This window comes from Myodes glareolus, chromosome X (assembly GCF_982192425.1).
Source record: "Myodes glareolus chromosome X, mMyoGla1.1, whole genome shotgun sequence".
NCBI lineage: Eukaryota > Metazoa > Chordata > Mammalia > Rodentia > Cricetidae > Myodes > Myodes glareolus.
In genome coordinates, this window is record NC_142053.1 from 144,403,433 (window position 1) to 144,418,182 (window position 14,750).

The 14,750-nt window shown below is 45.7% G+C and overlaps 2 protein-coding genes across 6 annotated transcripts in view; both read right to left on the reverse strand.

Moving 5' to 3' along the window:
• Syn1 (synapsin I) overlaps nucleotides 1-4,522 on the reverse strand; it is a 43,372-nt gene extending 38,850 nt beyond the window's left edge. For both annotated transcript variants that reach the window (XM_048461281.3, XM_048461280.2), the window contains exon 1: nucleotides 4,013-4,522. In XM_048461281.3, coding sequence (XP_048317238.2) covers nucleotides 4,013-4,389 — 377 coding nt within the window. In that variant the 5' untranslated portion in view covers nucleotides 4,390-4,522. The remainder of the gene's footprint in view (nucleotides 1-4,012) is intronic.
• Nucleotides 4,523-8,888: 4,366 nt separating this feature from the next.
• Nucleotides 8,889-14,428, reverse strand: Cfp (complement factor properdin). Of its 4 annotated transcripts, none has more exons than XM_048461464.2 (9): nucleotides 14,271-14,428; nucleotides 14,041-14,183; nucleotides 12,558-12,733; nucleotides 11,981-12,151; nucleotides 11,669-11,860; nucleotides 11,278-11,451; nucleotides 10,864-11,055; nucleotides 10,612-10,723; nucleotides 8,889-9,115 (listed from the first exon to the last, which is right to left on the reverse strand). In XM_048461464.2, the coding sequence occupies exons 2-9, from the start codon at nucleotides 14,151-14,153 to the stop codon at nucleotides 8,950-8,952; spliced, it is 1,296 nt and encodes a 431-aa protein (XP_048317421.1). In that variant the 5' UTR covers nucleotides 14,154-14,183; nucleotides 14,271-14,428; the 3' UTR covers nucleotides 8,889-8,949. The 4 variants fall into 4 exon arrangements, with proteins under 4 accessions (XP_048317421.1, XP_048317420.1, XP_048317418.1 ...); XM_048461463.2 differs by having other exon boundaries at nucleotides 14,033-14,183; XM_048461461.2 differs by having other exon boundaries at nucleotides 12,558-12,775; nucleotides 14,033-14,183.
• Nucleotides 14,429-14,750: the final 322 nt, after the last annotated feature.

Sequence of the window (14,750 nt, forward strand, 5' to 3'; positions counted from 1 at the left end):
GAACTCCTTGTTCAGTTTTCATGGTAAGTAGACAAGAAAGTAGCCAGAGTCTGAGTCAGGTGTGGGGACACAGGCTCAGGGATCCTTCAAAGATGAAGGAATGGATCACCCACCAAGTAAGCCACTGAGCCCAACAGAGGTGCTAGCTGAAGGTGAAGGGTGTGTCTCCAGGGAAGTCTATCTAAGAAAAGAAGTCATAATAAGAAACATAGCTTACATAACCCACTATATACATATTTACATAACTCATGCTATATATACACACATATATATTATATAAGACCCATATGTTTTATGACAAACAGGGTTCAGATATGCCTTATATAATATATAGCACATAAAATATATATCATACATGTCTCTATGATGTATAGTAGAATATACATAAGCATACATATATAATTAAAATTAAAGTTTCAACTGGTCATAGTCCTATACATTAAAAATTCATTACTTGGGAGATGAAGACAGGAGGACCATGAGTCTGAAGCCAGCCTGGGTTGTTACATAACAAGGTTCTCAAAAAAAGTTTTGGCAAATAATCACTATATGCAATGTAATTTTGTATTTCTTGTTCTATTTCATTGCATTTTGTGAAGAAAATCCTATACTTGTAGATGTATTATACAGTATAAAGTCATTTGGTAGCAATGCAATATGTAATCTATGTCACATATAATATATAGTATATATATGTGTGTGTGTGTGTGTGTGTGTAATAGTCTTATTTGATAATTGCTTACTCTGTTCTCTATTTTCATTTATCTTGCTTTGTTAAGAAAGTAGAATGCTGGTCATGGGCAGTAGGTGACCCACAGATGGAAAAACACTGGACCAAATTATCTCTAAAAAGGAGAGATGGGACAGATGCCTGTAAAACCTAGCTCTTATGAGGCAGAGGCAGCAGAATCACAAGTTTAAGGCCAGTCTGAGCTACATAGGGAGGCCATGCCTCAAAACATTAAAAAATTAAATCCTCTCATCTTGGAGGATGCAACTTCAAAGCATGGAGGCTCGGGAAGAAAGAAGAGTGGTGAAGAAAGACTGGAGAGATGGCACCAGGCTATACATAGGTATGCATTTATCACAAAATTGTCAAACTCCTCTTTTATTCCTACCTCAAGTCCTCAAAGCTCTTATGGCTCTGCCAGTCTGAAATTCCTCTATTCCTAAATTGAGCCTGGTATACCTAGGCTCTCCCCTTTTATCAATGTCACTACATACCTAGCAGACACTAAATGAATATTTGTCAAATTGCCTAGAGGAAAAAGACTGAAGGAGTTGTTGGATTAAATGAGGGATTCTGGGATGCTAAAGGGAAGGGAACTAGTCTTTTGCTGAGTTCAGTAAGTACTCAATAAATGTTTACTGGAGATTAGAAGAAAAATAGAAGATACTAGATTGCAATTATAGAAAGGGGAATGGACAGCAACATTCAATTGAAAAAACTTGGGGAAAAGCAGTTAAATAACCTGTCTGTAGGGTTGGAGCAGAGAAGGAACATCTACCAGTATGGAGTACAGGCCTCATTAATGTTTGCTGAGTTCAGTAAAGCAAATGGAGCCAAAATGACAGACAATACCTAGGGGAACATCATGAACTGTGCTCAATACACAGTTAAGGGTTGCTGGGGAAAAAGTGGAACAGCCTGCCGCACCCGTGAGAATGTGGTTACCTGAACAGAATGCAGCAAGAAATTAATAAATGCTTTCTGGATTGATGGGTGAGGGGAAGGACTGCTGGGAAGGTGCCCATATAATGTGTGTCAGGGGCTGGATCTAGTCAGAATAATGGGGGAAATTGGGTTTCAAGCTGGGGAAATGTGTTTTTCAAAGTATACAATATGTGCTCATTAAATGCTTATGGGATAAGTAGGGAAAGTTATAGAAAATTAAGCTAGTGTTTGGGATTAGAAGAAAGGGGAACCAAGGGAGGGTTCTTCCTAGTATAGAGAAGTGCCTAACAAATGCATCCCACATTCTGTTGCATAGAGAGTATACAATATATATCTGTAGAATGGATTAAAGGGCCTTAAAAAACAATGGTATGATAAAGGTTTATGAGGGAGGGGTGATCAAATTAGTAAACAGATGGTACTCAGTAAATTTTGACTGAAACAGAGCTCTGGAGACTGAGCTCTTAAGGCAGTGGCAATAACTTGCAGAGATCTTGAAAGAGGAGACTGGGGATGACTCATACAGTTGGTTCTCAGTAAGTGTTGACTGGCTTAGATAGATTAACGGTCTTTTGGTGTATGAGCTAAAGGTTGGGAGAGAGAATTCTATGGGGTACTAAAGTGAATGGGAAAGGGTTAATCCTTATATACTGGGTTCTGGGTATATAATAAGAAAACTTGGAGGACAGGCTTTGTGGTTGAGGGCAGGTTCTTCTAGGGGTAATGAAAGGAAATGTACTCCATATACACAACAGGTACTGCATAGGTGCCGACTGCATTCGCTGCTGGTAAGGTAGCTGAGGAGCAGGCATAAACACACAGAAGATCTCCATAAATGCTCCTAGGAGCCACTGGAGGAAAGAGTCTTGGAGGAAGGTCGTCAGACTGGAGCTCAGAGAGGACAAGAAATCAGTGTTCACTGACTATTCACAAATGATCTTTGGTGAGGAAGGCTAGGGATGAATGCAGAATTATTTGATAAATATGCACCAGATCCTTAGATAAAAAGCCCCATGGAAAGGGAAAGGGGGTGCAGAAACTTGATCTAGGCAAGCAGTTCTCCTTTCATGCAAGGAAAATTTTTATGGAGGTGAAGAGCAGGTGCTCAACGAATGACCTAAGGAAGGATGAAAAGAAAAAGCCTTTGGCAAAAGTGACCCAAATTGTGCCCACAGCAACTTCTAGATATTTGAGTACTGGATTAACTCTTGTCATAGAATTTTTTGGAAAGATTTTTGGCTCGTTCATGCAAAAGGTGCTCAGTACATGCTCATGAAAGCCCCTGAAGAAAAATACATTGGATAAAGGTTTGAGAGTGGGATATATAGCTGTCATTCAACAGATGCTTGCTGAATATACTAAAGGAAAGAACCTTTAGACAAGGCTCACATTTTAGGGAACTGATCAGTACTGAATGGATTCACCAAATGCCTTTGAAAAAGTGTCTGGAAAACAGGAGATACAGGAAGCATTCGATATATGTCTTTCTTATAGGTTCATGATAGGAAAAGGTCATTGAGGAGAGACTGGCAGTGAATCACACACAGAAGCTTGAAAATGCTCACGGAATTCACACTTGAAAAATGATTCATTTAGGTATGGTACACGCCAAGCATTTAATGTCCCTTAGAGCCTTCAGAGAACGCACCCTTCAGAGCTTAGACCATTCGGAGAATGACCCTTGAGAGCGTGCACCTGGACTTGGAATGCATAGGAAGCATTCAGTCAAGGTTCACAGGATCCTTTAGAGGCAATGCTTGTGATGAGAAACTGGGGTGAAATACACAACAGGCACTGTTTCTAGACGGTTTGAAAGATCTTTGGAGGAACCTTCTGGAATGGGACACAGTATCAACTGAATATATTTCCACAACATCCATTTAGAAGAGAAGGCCGTGAGGACAACATGGAGTGAATCATGCTCTCAAAACATGCTCATGGAAGTCATTAAAGGCAAAGACCCCAAGGGAAGGGTTCTTCAGTGACTATACTGCAGGTATTGAATAAATGTTTATAAGACTCAGTAGGGAAGAGGACTTCCAGGCAAGAGTTGGGCAGAGGTAGGGCACATTTGACCTTTGATGGCTTTCTGCATATATTGAAGCCAAAGGTTTTTGAGAATGAGGATTGGGGAAGAGGTTTAGGCTCCTTGTACCCATTTTTAGCTTGGGGGTGGTAAAAGCAGAGCATAAAGGAAGGGTTGAGCATAAATCATTAAAAGGAAGTAATTGGGTGAGGGGCCAGATACGAGGCGCACAAGTGACGCTCTATAATTGCTCATTCACTGTAGAAACATCTGGGGACCCAGGCCCTCGAGGAGGCGCTACAGCGGCTTACCAGTCGGTGTGCGGCTCGTCGATGACTAGCAGCACCCTAGCGGCGGCACCCCCGCGGCCTGCGCCCCCAGAGCCGCCGCCCACCTGCTCGCTGAAGGTGGCGGCTGCAGCTGCTGTGGTCTGTTTGACCGCGTTGGACAGTGACGAGAAGAAGCCACCGCCCCCCGAGGACCCGGGACTAGGGGCTGCTGGAGAGGCCACTGGTGCGGCCGTGGAGGTCCTCTCGGCAGTGGCGGTCATGGAACCGGGTGTGGCCCCGGGGCTGGCGGCCGAGGGAGGTGGCGGAGGAGGCTGCGGGCGCTGCAGGTCTGTCATGTACCCATTCGGCAGATTGGCCATGAAGTTGCTGTCCGACAGGCGGCGCCGCAGGTAGTTCATGGCGGCGTCTTGGGGCAGGGGTTCCAAGGGGCAGTGGGTCCGTGGGCCGCGGAAGCGGAGCGCGAGGGGCCCAGAAGCACGGCGCTCTCAGGCACGACGCGACTTCTCTGCTGCTCGCAGCAGACTGAGGCAGCGCCGAGGCTCCGCCGCCGCAGCGCGTATGGTCGCGCCCGCAACCCCCTATCTCGCGCCTCTCGTGGTGCGGTCCAACTAGACCCACGGTGGCACGGACGCGACCAAGGCGGTGGGGAAGGGGAGTTTGGGGAGGGCTGGCAAGTGACGTCAGCCCGCCCTCGGTGCTGGGGAGGTGTTGGCGCTCGCCGGCGGCGGGGGCGAAGCCTCTGTCCGCGGTGCTGAATCCTACAGTGCGCACGCGCCACACTGCATTCTCTACCCCTCCCCCTCGGATAGGCGATGCGCAATTTGGGGAGTGGGGGTGGGGTTCTTGTCCGGAGGGTCGGGACTCACAGTAAGGAAGCTCCCTTCCCACAACCCCAATCCATTTAGCTGTTTCTTTCTGATCCTTAGGCTCTCTCACTTTCCTACACTGTTACCCTCCCCAAATATTCGGTTGCCGTGTTGATTTTCACTGGTGAAGGCATTTGGGGGTGAGGGTGGGGGTAGAGGCACACTCAGAAGGGACAATAAAAGTAGAAATTCTCCTTACTGCAGTGTTCCCGGCGAGACCTGTTTCCTGAATCCACAGTGTCTCGCAAAGAAAAGAGCATGGGAATGGCGTAAACATCACCAGACAAACAGAGGCAGACGCTTGAGTAGTGTACATATCCTTGCCCTTGGTGGTGATAGCCTGAAGAAACATAGGAAATAACACACACAGAAAAATTAAGGAAAGTCACAGAGTATATGTACATCATAGAACACACAGACATCCAGTTATACTTACGGACACACAAGCCCAGTGTAACATACATGAGCATATTGACCACACATTATACACACAGGCAGCACATTGACACACAAAGGCCCAGAGGGTCTCAACAAGTATACACATCTAGAGAAACCACATGCTCTCAGATGAGCATGAAAATCCTGGGTATACAATGCAAAAACATTCCCTGCAGTGCTAGCTAGCCCTGATGTGTATCCAGCCTCCTTCCCAATTACACATTTAGTCTACATGCCTTCATGCCTCTGTTCTGGACTTAGCCCAAACCCAGTGTCATCAGTGTCCATGGCTCTACATATAAGAACTTTGCAGAGAGGAAGCCAAACAATATTTTCATGTGAGAGAGTAAGGTTATTATGGTGGTCTGAATAAAAATAAGCCCCCATAGGCTCATATATTTGAATGTTTAGTCACCAGGGAGTGACACCATTTGAAAGAATTAAAGGGATTGGGAGGTGCAGCTTTGTTGGAGGAAGAGTGTCACTGGGGGTGGGCTTTGAGTGTTCAAGAACCCATGCCAAGCCCAGAGTCTCTTTCTCTGTCTGTTGCCTGTGGGTCAGTATGTAGCTCTCAGCTACTTCTCTAGCATCAAGTCTGTGTACCTGTCACCATGCTCCAAAACATGATCATAATGGACACACCTCTGAACCTGCAAACCCCCAATTAAATGTTTTTTATTATGAGAATTGTCTTGGTCATGGTACCTCTTTACAGCAACAGAACATTGACTAAGACAGCAATCCACATAGTGGTAGAACAGAAACCATTGTGCCAGCTTGTAAGATCCTGGCTACAACAAAATTTTAAATTCATAGTTATTTGTTTATGTGTACACTGGCATATCCCACCCTCAAACACTACTATGCTAAGAAAATATAATTTCTACTTTGCAAATGAGGGGATTCCACAAACTTCAAATCACTTTCAAAGAAGCACGTTTACTGTGATCAGTCTATGTGTCAGGAAAATGGAACAACTAGTTCCAGTGTGTTCATAACAAAGTGGAGTTGGATTGTAGTAAGGGATAGGGCCAGAATGATTGAATACATCATTGACCCTAGTGAGCAATGAGTGAGCAATGATGGTGAACTAGATAGCCTGGCAGGAGATATGCAAGTAGATTTGGGGTCTCTTGCCTGAAAGACTTCTTAAGCTGCCAGATCTGTTATCTAGCTTAGACTGGCCTGATAGTATATAGCCCAGATTGGCCACAACCTCTCCAGTAAGGAAACTTCTGGTACGCAATACCATGCTGGGCTATTTGTTTATTTCTTATTCATTAAGTCAATGGTTTGTATGGGACCTGGAGTTACATATATGGGTTCAAGATCAGCCTTCGTCATATGGTTGGGAAAGTGATTTAATCTTTATGAGAGTTGGTTTCTTCATCTGTAAAAGGAGTAAGCAGAGGAGAGGCAAAACCGTTGTCCCTTTGCAAGTGCTGTAGTCCCATCAAAAATGCCTTTCTATTCAGTACTCAAAACCTGGCCCGTCACCATCTCACTTCTAGAAACCATGTTTCCACCTAACTTTTTTCAGCCCTTTCCCACTAAGTTCCTACAGCTCCCAAGTCCAACATTCCCAAGCCATCATTTTACCCCTCTTCCATCCTAGTCAGCTTTAGTCTGTGCTCTAGGTCTTTGTTTGGCTAATCCCTTTTCCTCCTCTGCAGGATGCTCTCTGGCAATTCAAATGAGGAACTCCCTGCATACTAGGTATTTCTAATGTTCTAAAATGTGTAATTCTATTGCTAATTTAAGAAAAATCATGGTATGTGGTGACTTCTCTGGTGACTCAGCAGTTGCAGGTCTTCTGACTGTTTTGGCTACTCTGGGTCTGAATCAGGGCTCCGCACAACCACCTTGACTATAGCTCTTCCTGGAAAACGCAGACTCTTAGTACTTGTAGCTTCCTAGTGCCATCCAGAAATTAAAACAATTAAGAGACAATCTTTTGTAGGTTGTCTTTTAGAGAAATTTGCCTCCCACTCCTCCTGGGGTGTCTTAACTCAAGGCAGAGGGAAATCTCCACACCATTTTCTCCAACTGGAGTAGGCATACAGAAAAGTCTAAGAATCATTTCTTGTGTGTTGATGAGCAACAGCTTAAGCACACACTGCTGATACATGTTCATTTTGACCATAGCACATAGCCATGCCACCCTAGTGTAAGTACACACCCTTCTCATGGCTTTGGTGCAGGTATAACCTCTTAAACCACATACCCAATACAGCTCTAAAAGTCTACATTATAGAGATGTGTATCCCACAGTGCATACATTCACAGCCAAACTTCCACTTTCTTGCAAGGACCTATCTCTTACACTCTGTAGTAGCAACAAGAAACTCTAACTCAGTCTTCTCAAGATGACTATGTTCTCATGGACTTTTATTTACCTCTACCCACCAACTGGATCATGCTACTGACAAGATTCTGGGTCTCACCAATCTCCTACACAAAAAGATCCCCTTCACCTACTGCACAAAGTTGCAAACTCTGCTCCTAATACTTAACACTGTGTCGCATGTGCGGCACTTCAAAAACATTCTGTTTATTACCTTTCTGGGCTAGTTTCTCCTTTGTAGAGTGGGGATAATATTGACCCTTGTGGTTTCATTGTGGATTACATGAATCCACACTATGGCAAGCCTTGAGATACTATTTGGCTCCCAGTAAGTTGCTTTCTAAGTGTTAGCTATTACCCCTATTATGATTCCTTCATAATTCTATCATGAGGTGGCTTAGCATTCACTGAATGGTAAATGAATGATCAAATTCCACAAATACTCATCTGGGTGTGTTACCTTTACTGTGGAGACACGGGCAGTTGATTCCTTTTGTCCCTTGTGTCCCCATGCCCAGCACTACTGTTAATATATAGGAGGCACTAAGCACTGAATACATGTTTGAATAAAAGGAATGCTTATTCTGAGTGTGCTCACTGGCTTGCAAATGTCCTCGCTTTCTACCAGTCCTCTTTCAGCCCAGACGCTTAGACTTATCTCCAGCATACAGTAGACACTAAAGTGTTAAATGAACAGATACAAAAAGATGCATCTGGCTTTGCCTTGGGAGTTCCTCTAGGCTGATGCTAATCTAGCTTCTCTTTGCCCCTGCCTTAGCTCAAAGTGCATCATAGCCACCTCCTCAGTGTTCCGTCCCCAGCTATTTGTTATTGGTAATTGTGGTGTCAGAGCTAGGCTATTTTCAGTGGGTGGGTGCAGGTGCTTCCTCAGCTGGGTGCCAACTCTGGTCACATCCTACCCAGTTCACTACTTTGGCAGATCTGCCAGCTGAGAGGCTCTGATGAGTGGGTGGGAACCTAGGGAACTTCATAAAGAGACAGCAACTAAATAGCACATGGGCTAATCAAAAAGTTCCTGCCAAGGTGAGCAGCCAATGACAAAACCCACCTTCTTGACAGTCTCCCAGCCCACCCCCTTATAGTTATGGCAAAGACAGGCTGGGGCTGCAAGTACAATAGAACAGAATATTTCACAACAGGCCACTACTACTTTGCTCAGAAAATTCTGTTGCCCCACTAACAGGAAAGGGGGTATGTTAGCCCCCTTCTTTAAGGAATCTTAGAAGAGTTTAGAAAGACTGTTTATTGAAGTCTGGAAGATAAGGGGGTTAGAATGGAAGCAAGAGATTTTAGGGCTTCTCCTCCTCTGGGTCTTTGCAGGCAGGCACATGTAGACATGGGCGTTTCTCTTCCACCATCAGCTTCTGCCCCTGTAGCTCCTCACACAGTGATCGTGGGGTTCCCCAGAAGGTAACATTCTTCTCACCCTGACCTTCGACCACGGAAACTGTAGGCCTGGGATGTTGGGGAAGCAATGGAGAAGAGAAGCTCAGGAACATCAAGAATGCATTGAAAAACTTATTTTTTTTTTGAGAGTCGAATCTCAAAGTCAATGATCCTACTGACTCAGCCCCAAAATATAGGAATTACAAGCATGTCTCATAAGCAGAATCATTTTTTGTGGTAGTAGAGATTATACTTGCTAGGCAAATGCCCTACATACCCCATAGCATAGCATTCTTTTTCTTCTTCTTTTAGGCTCTACTGACCTGTCCCGTCTCTATTTTTTTTTTAACTTGGAGAGTCTCACTGTATCACCCAGGCTAGCCTTGAACTCATTCTGTAGCCTAGGAAAGTGTTGAATGTGTGGTTCTTTTGGCTCTAGCCTTTCAAGTAGTTAGGATTACAGGTTTGCATTACCACATCTTGATTAGCAACTTACTGTGTACCTAATACTACATTTATCTGTGATACTGGGCTATTTCTGATAAAAAAAGAAAAACTTCCTGTGCCTGTTTCCCTTATCTAAAAACTGGCAGGATTAGCAATACTCTCTTACCTCCAAACCCTTTCTCTGTCCTCATACTCACCTTAAATCCCTACCCCAAGCCATTCTTTCTCCTTCTCCTCCTTCTGCCCATTTCTCTTCTCTACCTCTCCCCACTTTATCCGAATGGAACCTTATATATCCAGGAATGTTTTTGCCAGGATTCTTTCTCCTAGTAGGCAAGCCCTTCATTCATTTTCACCCAGATTCTCTCAACTGGTCCTTCTCTACATAACCTTTAACTCTTCTTGAGGAACCAATTTGACATCCACAGCTGAGAGATCCCAACGACAGGCCTCTCACTAGCTGGGAAATGGGCACTGAATCTTGACCTCTGTGGTACAAGGAAGGGATGGCTAGCTTAACCTTTTCTAATCCCTGGTCCACTGTGGTGTCCAGTAAACACTTAGGGTGGCTCATCAGCTCTCTCCACGACCCTGCTCACAATTTGGATGTCAGGAATGTTTCTTCCAATCCTCATCTGCACAATTACCTTTGGGCCTGATTAGCTTTCTAGGCCTAGAGGACAGTGATAGTCTCATTGCCACTTACCTGTCATTTTTATATGAATTGTATCATAGCTCATCTCACCTGGGTCCCTTCTGTCCATAGATGTGGGTTCTTTTATCAGCAACTGTTGCTGAAAAGGCCTTGAAATGTGGAGTGGATGAATGGAGGCATTGGTGACTTAGTAAGCCAAAGTGTGCTAAGAGTTCAATGGGGAAGGCCACATGAAAGACTGTGTGCTTGGAAGCATTAGTAACCAAGGAGCACAGAGACCATAAAGTCATCATCCCTAATTGCCTCTCCTATTCTTTTTCTCCTCTTCTCTAAACTGGAAGATGGTACTGGCAAGACAGGCACTTTTGATGCAGTGGTGAAGCTTATGTTCAGTGTAACCAACTCCCTTCTCATTATTCAGCATCATGACCCCCTCCTAGGAACAAAATGTCCCCCAACTCACGAGAACTTGGGGAGCAAAGGTGTGCAGAGACGCTGGCGGACACGGGTGGGGTTGGGTCCACATGGTGGTGTGCACAGACTCCAGGTACTCCACTGTGACCATGAACCTTTCACTGCAATGGGGGAGGCGGGTAGAATGTCACAGTCAAAACTGGAGGTCTCAACAGGAAAAGGAGGCTGTAGGGACACAGGATCCCTAGCATTGCTACTGCATAGCTGTCCACCCTTACGATATTGTCTGTGGGTTACTCACAGACACAATTATGGATGTCATAGCAGTGTCGAATATCCTGGTGGTTCCCAGAACATCTCTTTCCATCAAACTTGCGGCCTCCACAGGTCCTTGTGCGTGACTGCTGGCCTGGGATTTCCTCACAGCTGATAGATTTCATGTTCACACGGCTACAGTGACTCCATTTCCCCCAGGCTTCCCACTCCCCATTTACTGTAGAGACAAGGGACAAAGAGGTTTGGAGCGAGTAAAGGGTCTCAGGGGAAGGAATGAAGACTCTGGAAAGGAGTGGGAATGACAGAGTAGAGGTGAACCAAGGCAAGAGGGCAGGAAGAGGAGAATCAGAGGCAGGAACAAGGCTTTGTGAACAGGAAGTAGGCAGCAGTGATGGGCAATGGGCTTAGGCATGGGAATAGTGCCTCCTAAGTTGCTAACCAGGGCAATGTATGGCTGTGTTACAGATGTGGGTTCGAGTAGCATCACCAGCACAGAAGAGGCCCCCATGACGGGGTACAGGATGATCACATGTCCGTCGTTCTAGGGTCTGGCCTAGGCCACAGGTCACAGAGCATGGGCTCACAGGGCCCCATGGCCCCCAGCCACCAGCAACTGTTGGAGTGGGAAAGAAAGTGAAATGACAGACCACAATAATCATGTATACTCCTCAGCTTCCTTCCCTGCCATCTCTAGACACGAGGCAAATTGTCTTTAAATGATGGGCTTCTAGTCCACGGTACTAGAACTCTATTCCCTCAAATACCACAGTATCTTTACCAGAAATCCAAAGATCCACTAGCTATGTGCCATTGACCTTATCCCTACATACCTGGACAGGGTGGTAGGCCAGTGCAGCCCCGATGCTCATTGGCTGGTCCTGAGCAGGGTTTCCCAGGGGGCTGGTGGGAAGGTGCTGGTGCAGAACACGTGCGGCTTCGTGTTTCCTTAGGTTCTTGAGCTCCACCCAGGCAGGATCCTGAGCAGGGGCTCCAGGGGCCCCAGGCTGCCCAAGCACCATGTGCTGTGGTAGGAATGGAGGAATGAACTGTGGTCAAGCATGCTCAAGTCTTTTCTCTTTGGCAGTTTTCTGCTCTAACCCAACAGATCCATCCTGGGCACCCCTTCGACTGCCCTTACTCACTGGGGCAGAGCTTCTGAGTGTCACAGGCCTGTGATTGCTGGGCCTCTCCTGGGCAGTGGCCCCCACACTTAGGAGCAGGGTGATCACATACTCGTTGACGGGTCTGGGTTCCTTTGGAGCAGGTGACAGAGCAAGGCCCCCAGGGTGCCCACTCAGACCAACCACCCATTTCTGTGGGAGAAAAAGAGATGGGAGGTGGGGGTGGTACTTAGGATTCCTTCCTTTCATGTGTGTACCGCAGATGCTAACTCTGTCCTCCTATCTCTTGTTCCTATTTCTGGCCTACCAGTATTGCTTATCTGGATTATGACTGTGGCCTTCATACTCATCCTTCTGTTTCAGATATGGCCTATCCCCTTCCCAACTCAAGTCAAAGTGAATTTCTCCCCTTCCCATCCAAATCTCTTAGACTAAGGTCAATGTAATCACTTCTAAGCATTCTCCTCCAGCAATCCCAACCTCCTCAGTTCCCCTTAAAGCCACACACAGGTCTGTCCTCAGGGCCTCTGCACTGATATTTCTGGCCCTGGGGGCTGGGTAGTAAGAAGGGCATGTCCAAATTTCTTATCTTCCTTACCTGGACAGCATGGCTGGTCCTCACAGGCCTGTAGCTGCCACTCAAGGATCCTAGGAGCCACCTTCTCAAAGCACTGCCCACCCCTGCCCACACAGCGCCTGTGTCGCAGTTGGGACCCCTCAGAGCATGTAACTGAGCAGGGGGCCCATGAGGACCATGGTGACCATCGTGGGGACCTACAGAGAGGAGCCCATGTTTCATCCTGGTTTGAACTGACTCTAAAGAGTATAGGTTGGCACAGGAGAGATTCTGGGTAAATATACAAGATGAATCAATGAGAACCTATTTACCAACTAGGGATGGTGGGGAATTGAATAAGAAGAGGTAAGTATACAGTAAGTGTATGATGAATTTCATTTCCCTTTATGACAAAGGCCCTGGAAATCCCCTAGGGGCAAAGCCATACACAATAAGCAAATATAAGGACTAAAAGCCCGGAACTTCTGCCAGGAACCCAATAGGTCACCACACTGTACAGCTGCAGGAAGACAGGAAGTGCTTAGTAAACAGGAGCTCAGAGGTCCCTTCAGAAACATCCTAGAGCTACTCTTAGCCTCCTACACAGGACTGGGTATGCATGCTATTGCTAAAGAGACACAAACTGTTAGCATGATGGGGGTGGGAGGAGAACTGCTTTCCAAGATCTCCAAACCCATCATATTTACAGTGTTACCTTGAGTACACAGTAGGCAGTCATAAAACATATCTAAAATACAGAAAGAGTCAACTTATGTAAACTGTAAGTCATGAACTGAGGTGCTTTCTGAGATCTAACTGCCACAGAGGAATCACACAATGAATGTGGCACTACAATGAAAGGTTTGGGCTTTGTCCTCAGAATTTACCCAAAGTTTTCCAGGCCTCTGAGGGATCTATGTACGATACGCACTTAAGTATGATCACCAAAAATAACCAAGTTGCAACCCACCTGCAATATTTACAGGAAGCCCTGACAGTGAAAAAAGTATTTCAACGAGGGCTGATTTTGTTTCCACTAGGAGACATTTGGCAGTTTCTAGAGTCAGTTATAGTTGTCTTTTTTTATTCTTCTCTCATACAATACATTCTGACTAGTTTCCCCTTCCCTCAGATCTACTTCTTCATTTCTCTTCAGAAAGGAGCAGGCCTCTCAGGGATATCAAGTGAACACAGTATAACAAGATTAGGCACAAAACCTCTTATCAGGGTTGGACGAGGCAATCCAATAGGAGGAAAAGGATCCCAAGAGCAGGTGAAGAGTCAGAGATACCCCAATTCCTGTTAAATACTTAGGGGAAGGTCAGGTGTGTTATAAAATACCCAATAATGCTCAGAACTCATACCCCCAACAAAGAGCTCCAAATGGCAATAGTGCCAAGGTTTTGAAACTCTGAGCTATGGTCATGAGGAAGACTTGGGTGGGGGACACTTTTAGAAGCCCAATGGAAAGAGAGTACAGTTCTAGATTACAGGGCTTAGCCTAGGTTCCCCCAAACCTGCATGCCTGACAGGGACCACCACCATGCTCCTGGAAGGCATAGGCAGCATTGAGACAGCAGTTTTCCACACTGACATCTCCTCCAAGCAGGCCTGCGCATTTGCCAGAGGACTCCTCATACTGGGTGAAGCAGAGCACAGGGTCTGAACCTGTAAGATCAGGAGAGGGGAAAGGACAATCAGGATGTGGTTGACCTGGGCATTCCTGGGAGGACATCTGAGCCCTCACCCACTTACCTGTGGCTGGCAGGATAAGCAGTAGCAGCAGGAGCAACTGAAGGGCTTGCATTGTAGCAAGCATTTTGAGCACTATGTCTTTGTACTTTTATAGAGAAGAGGCCTTACTTAATCTGGGCTGATCTGGTCAGGAAAGAGGAACCCCGGGTAGGAGGAACTGGGAGGGTGTGACCTTTTTAGCTCTGACCTTTCCCTTGTGAACTCTGCCTCCTCCTCTTCTCTCCCCTCTCCATTTCCTGTGTTACCCTTGGTCCTGTTCTGACACCCAATCTTTGTCACCCCATTCTACCCAGAAACCTCTTAGTTTTCAACTAATGCATGAGATAAATTCTCACAGAAGGGCATTGGAGCCTGCAAGTCTGAAGTAAGAACCACCTAGGTATGTGACCTTCGACAAGTCACTTTAAATTCTCAGCCTTAGTTTTTCCTATTTTTTTTTTTTGAGACAAGGTTCTATAATATAGTCATACCAGGCCTGAA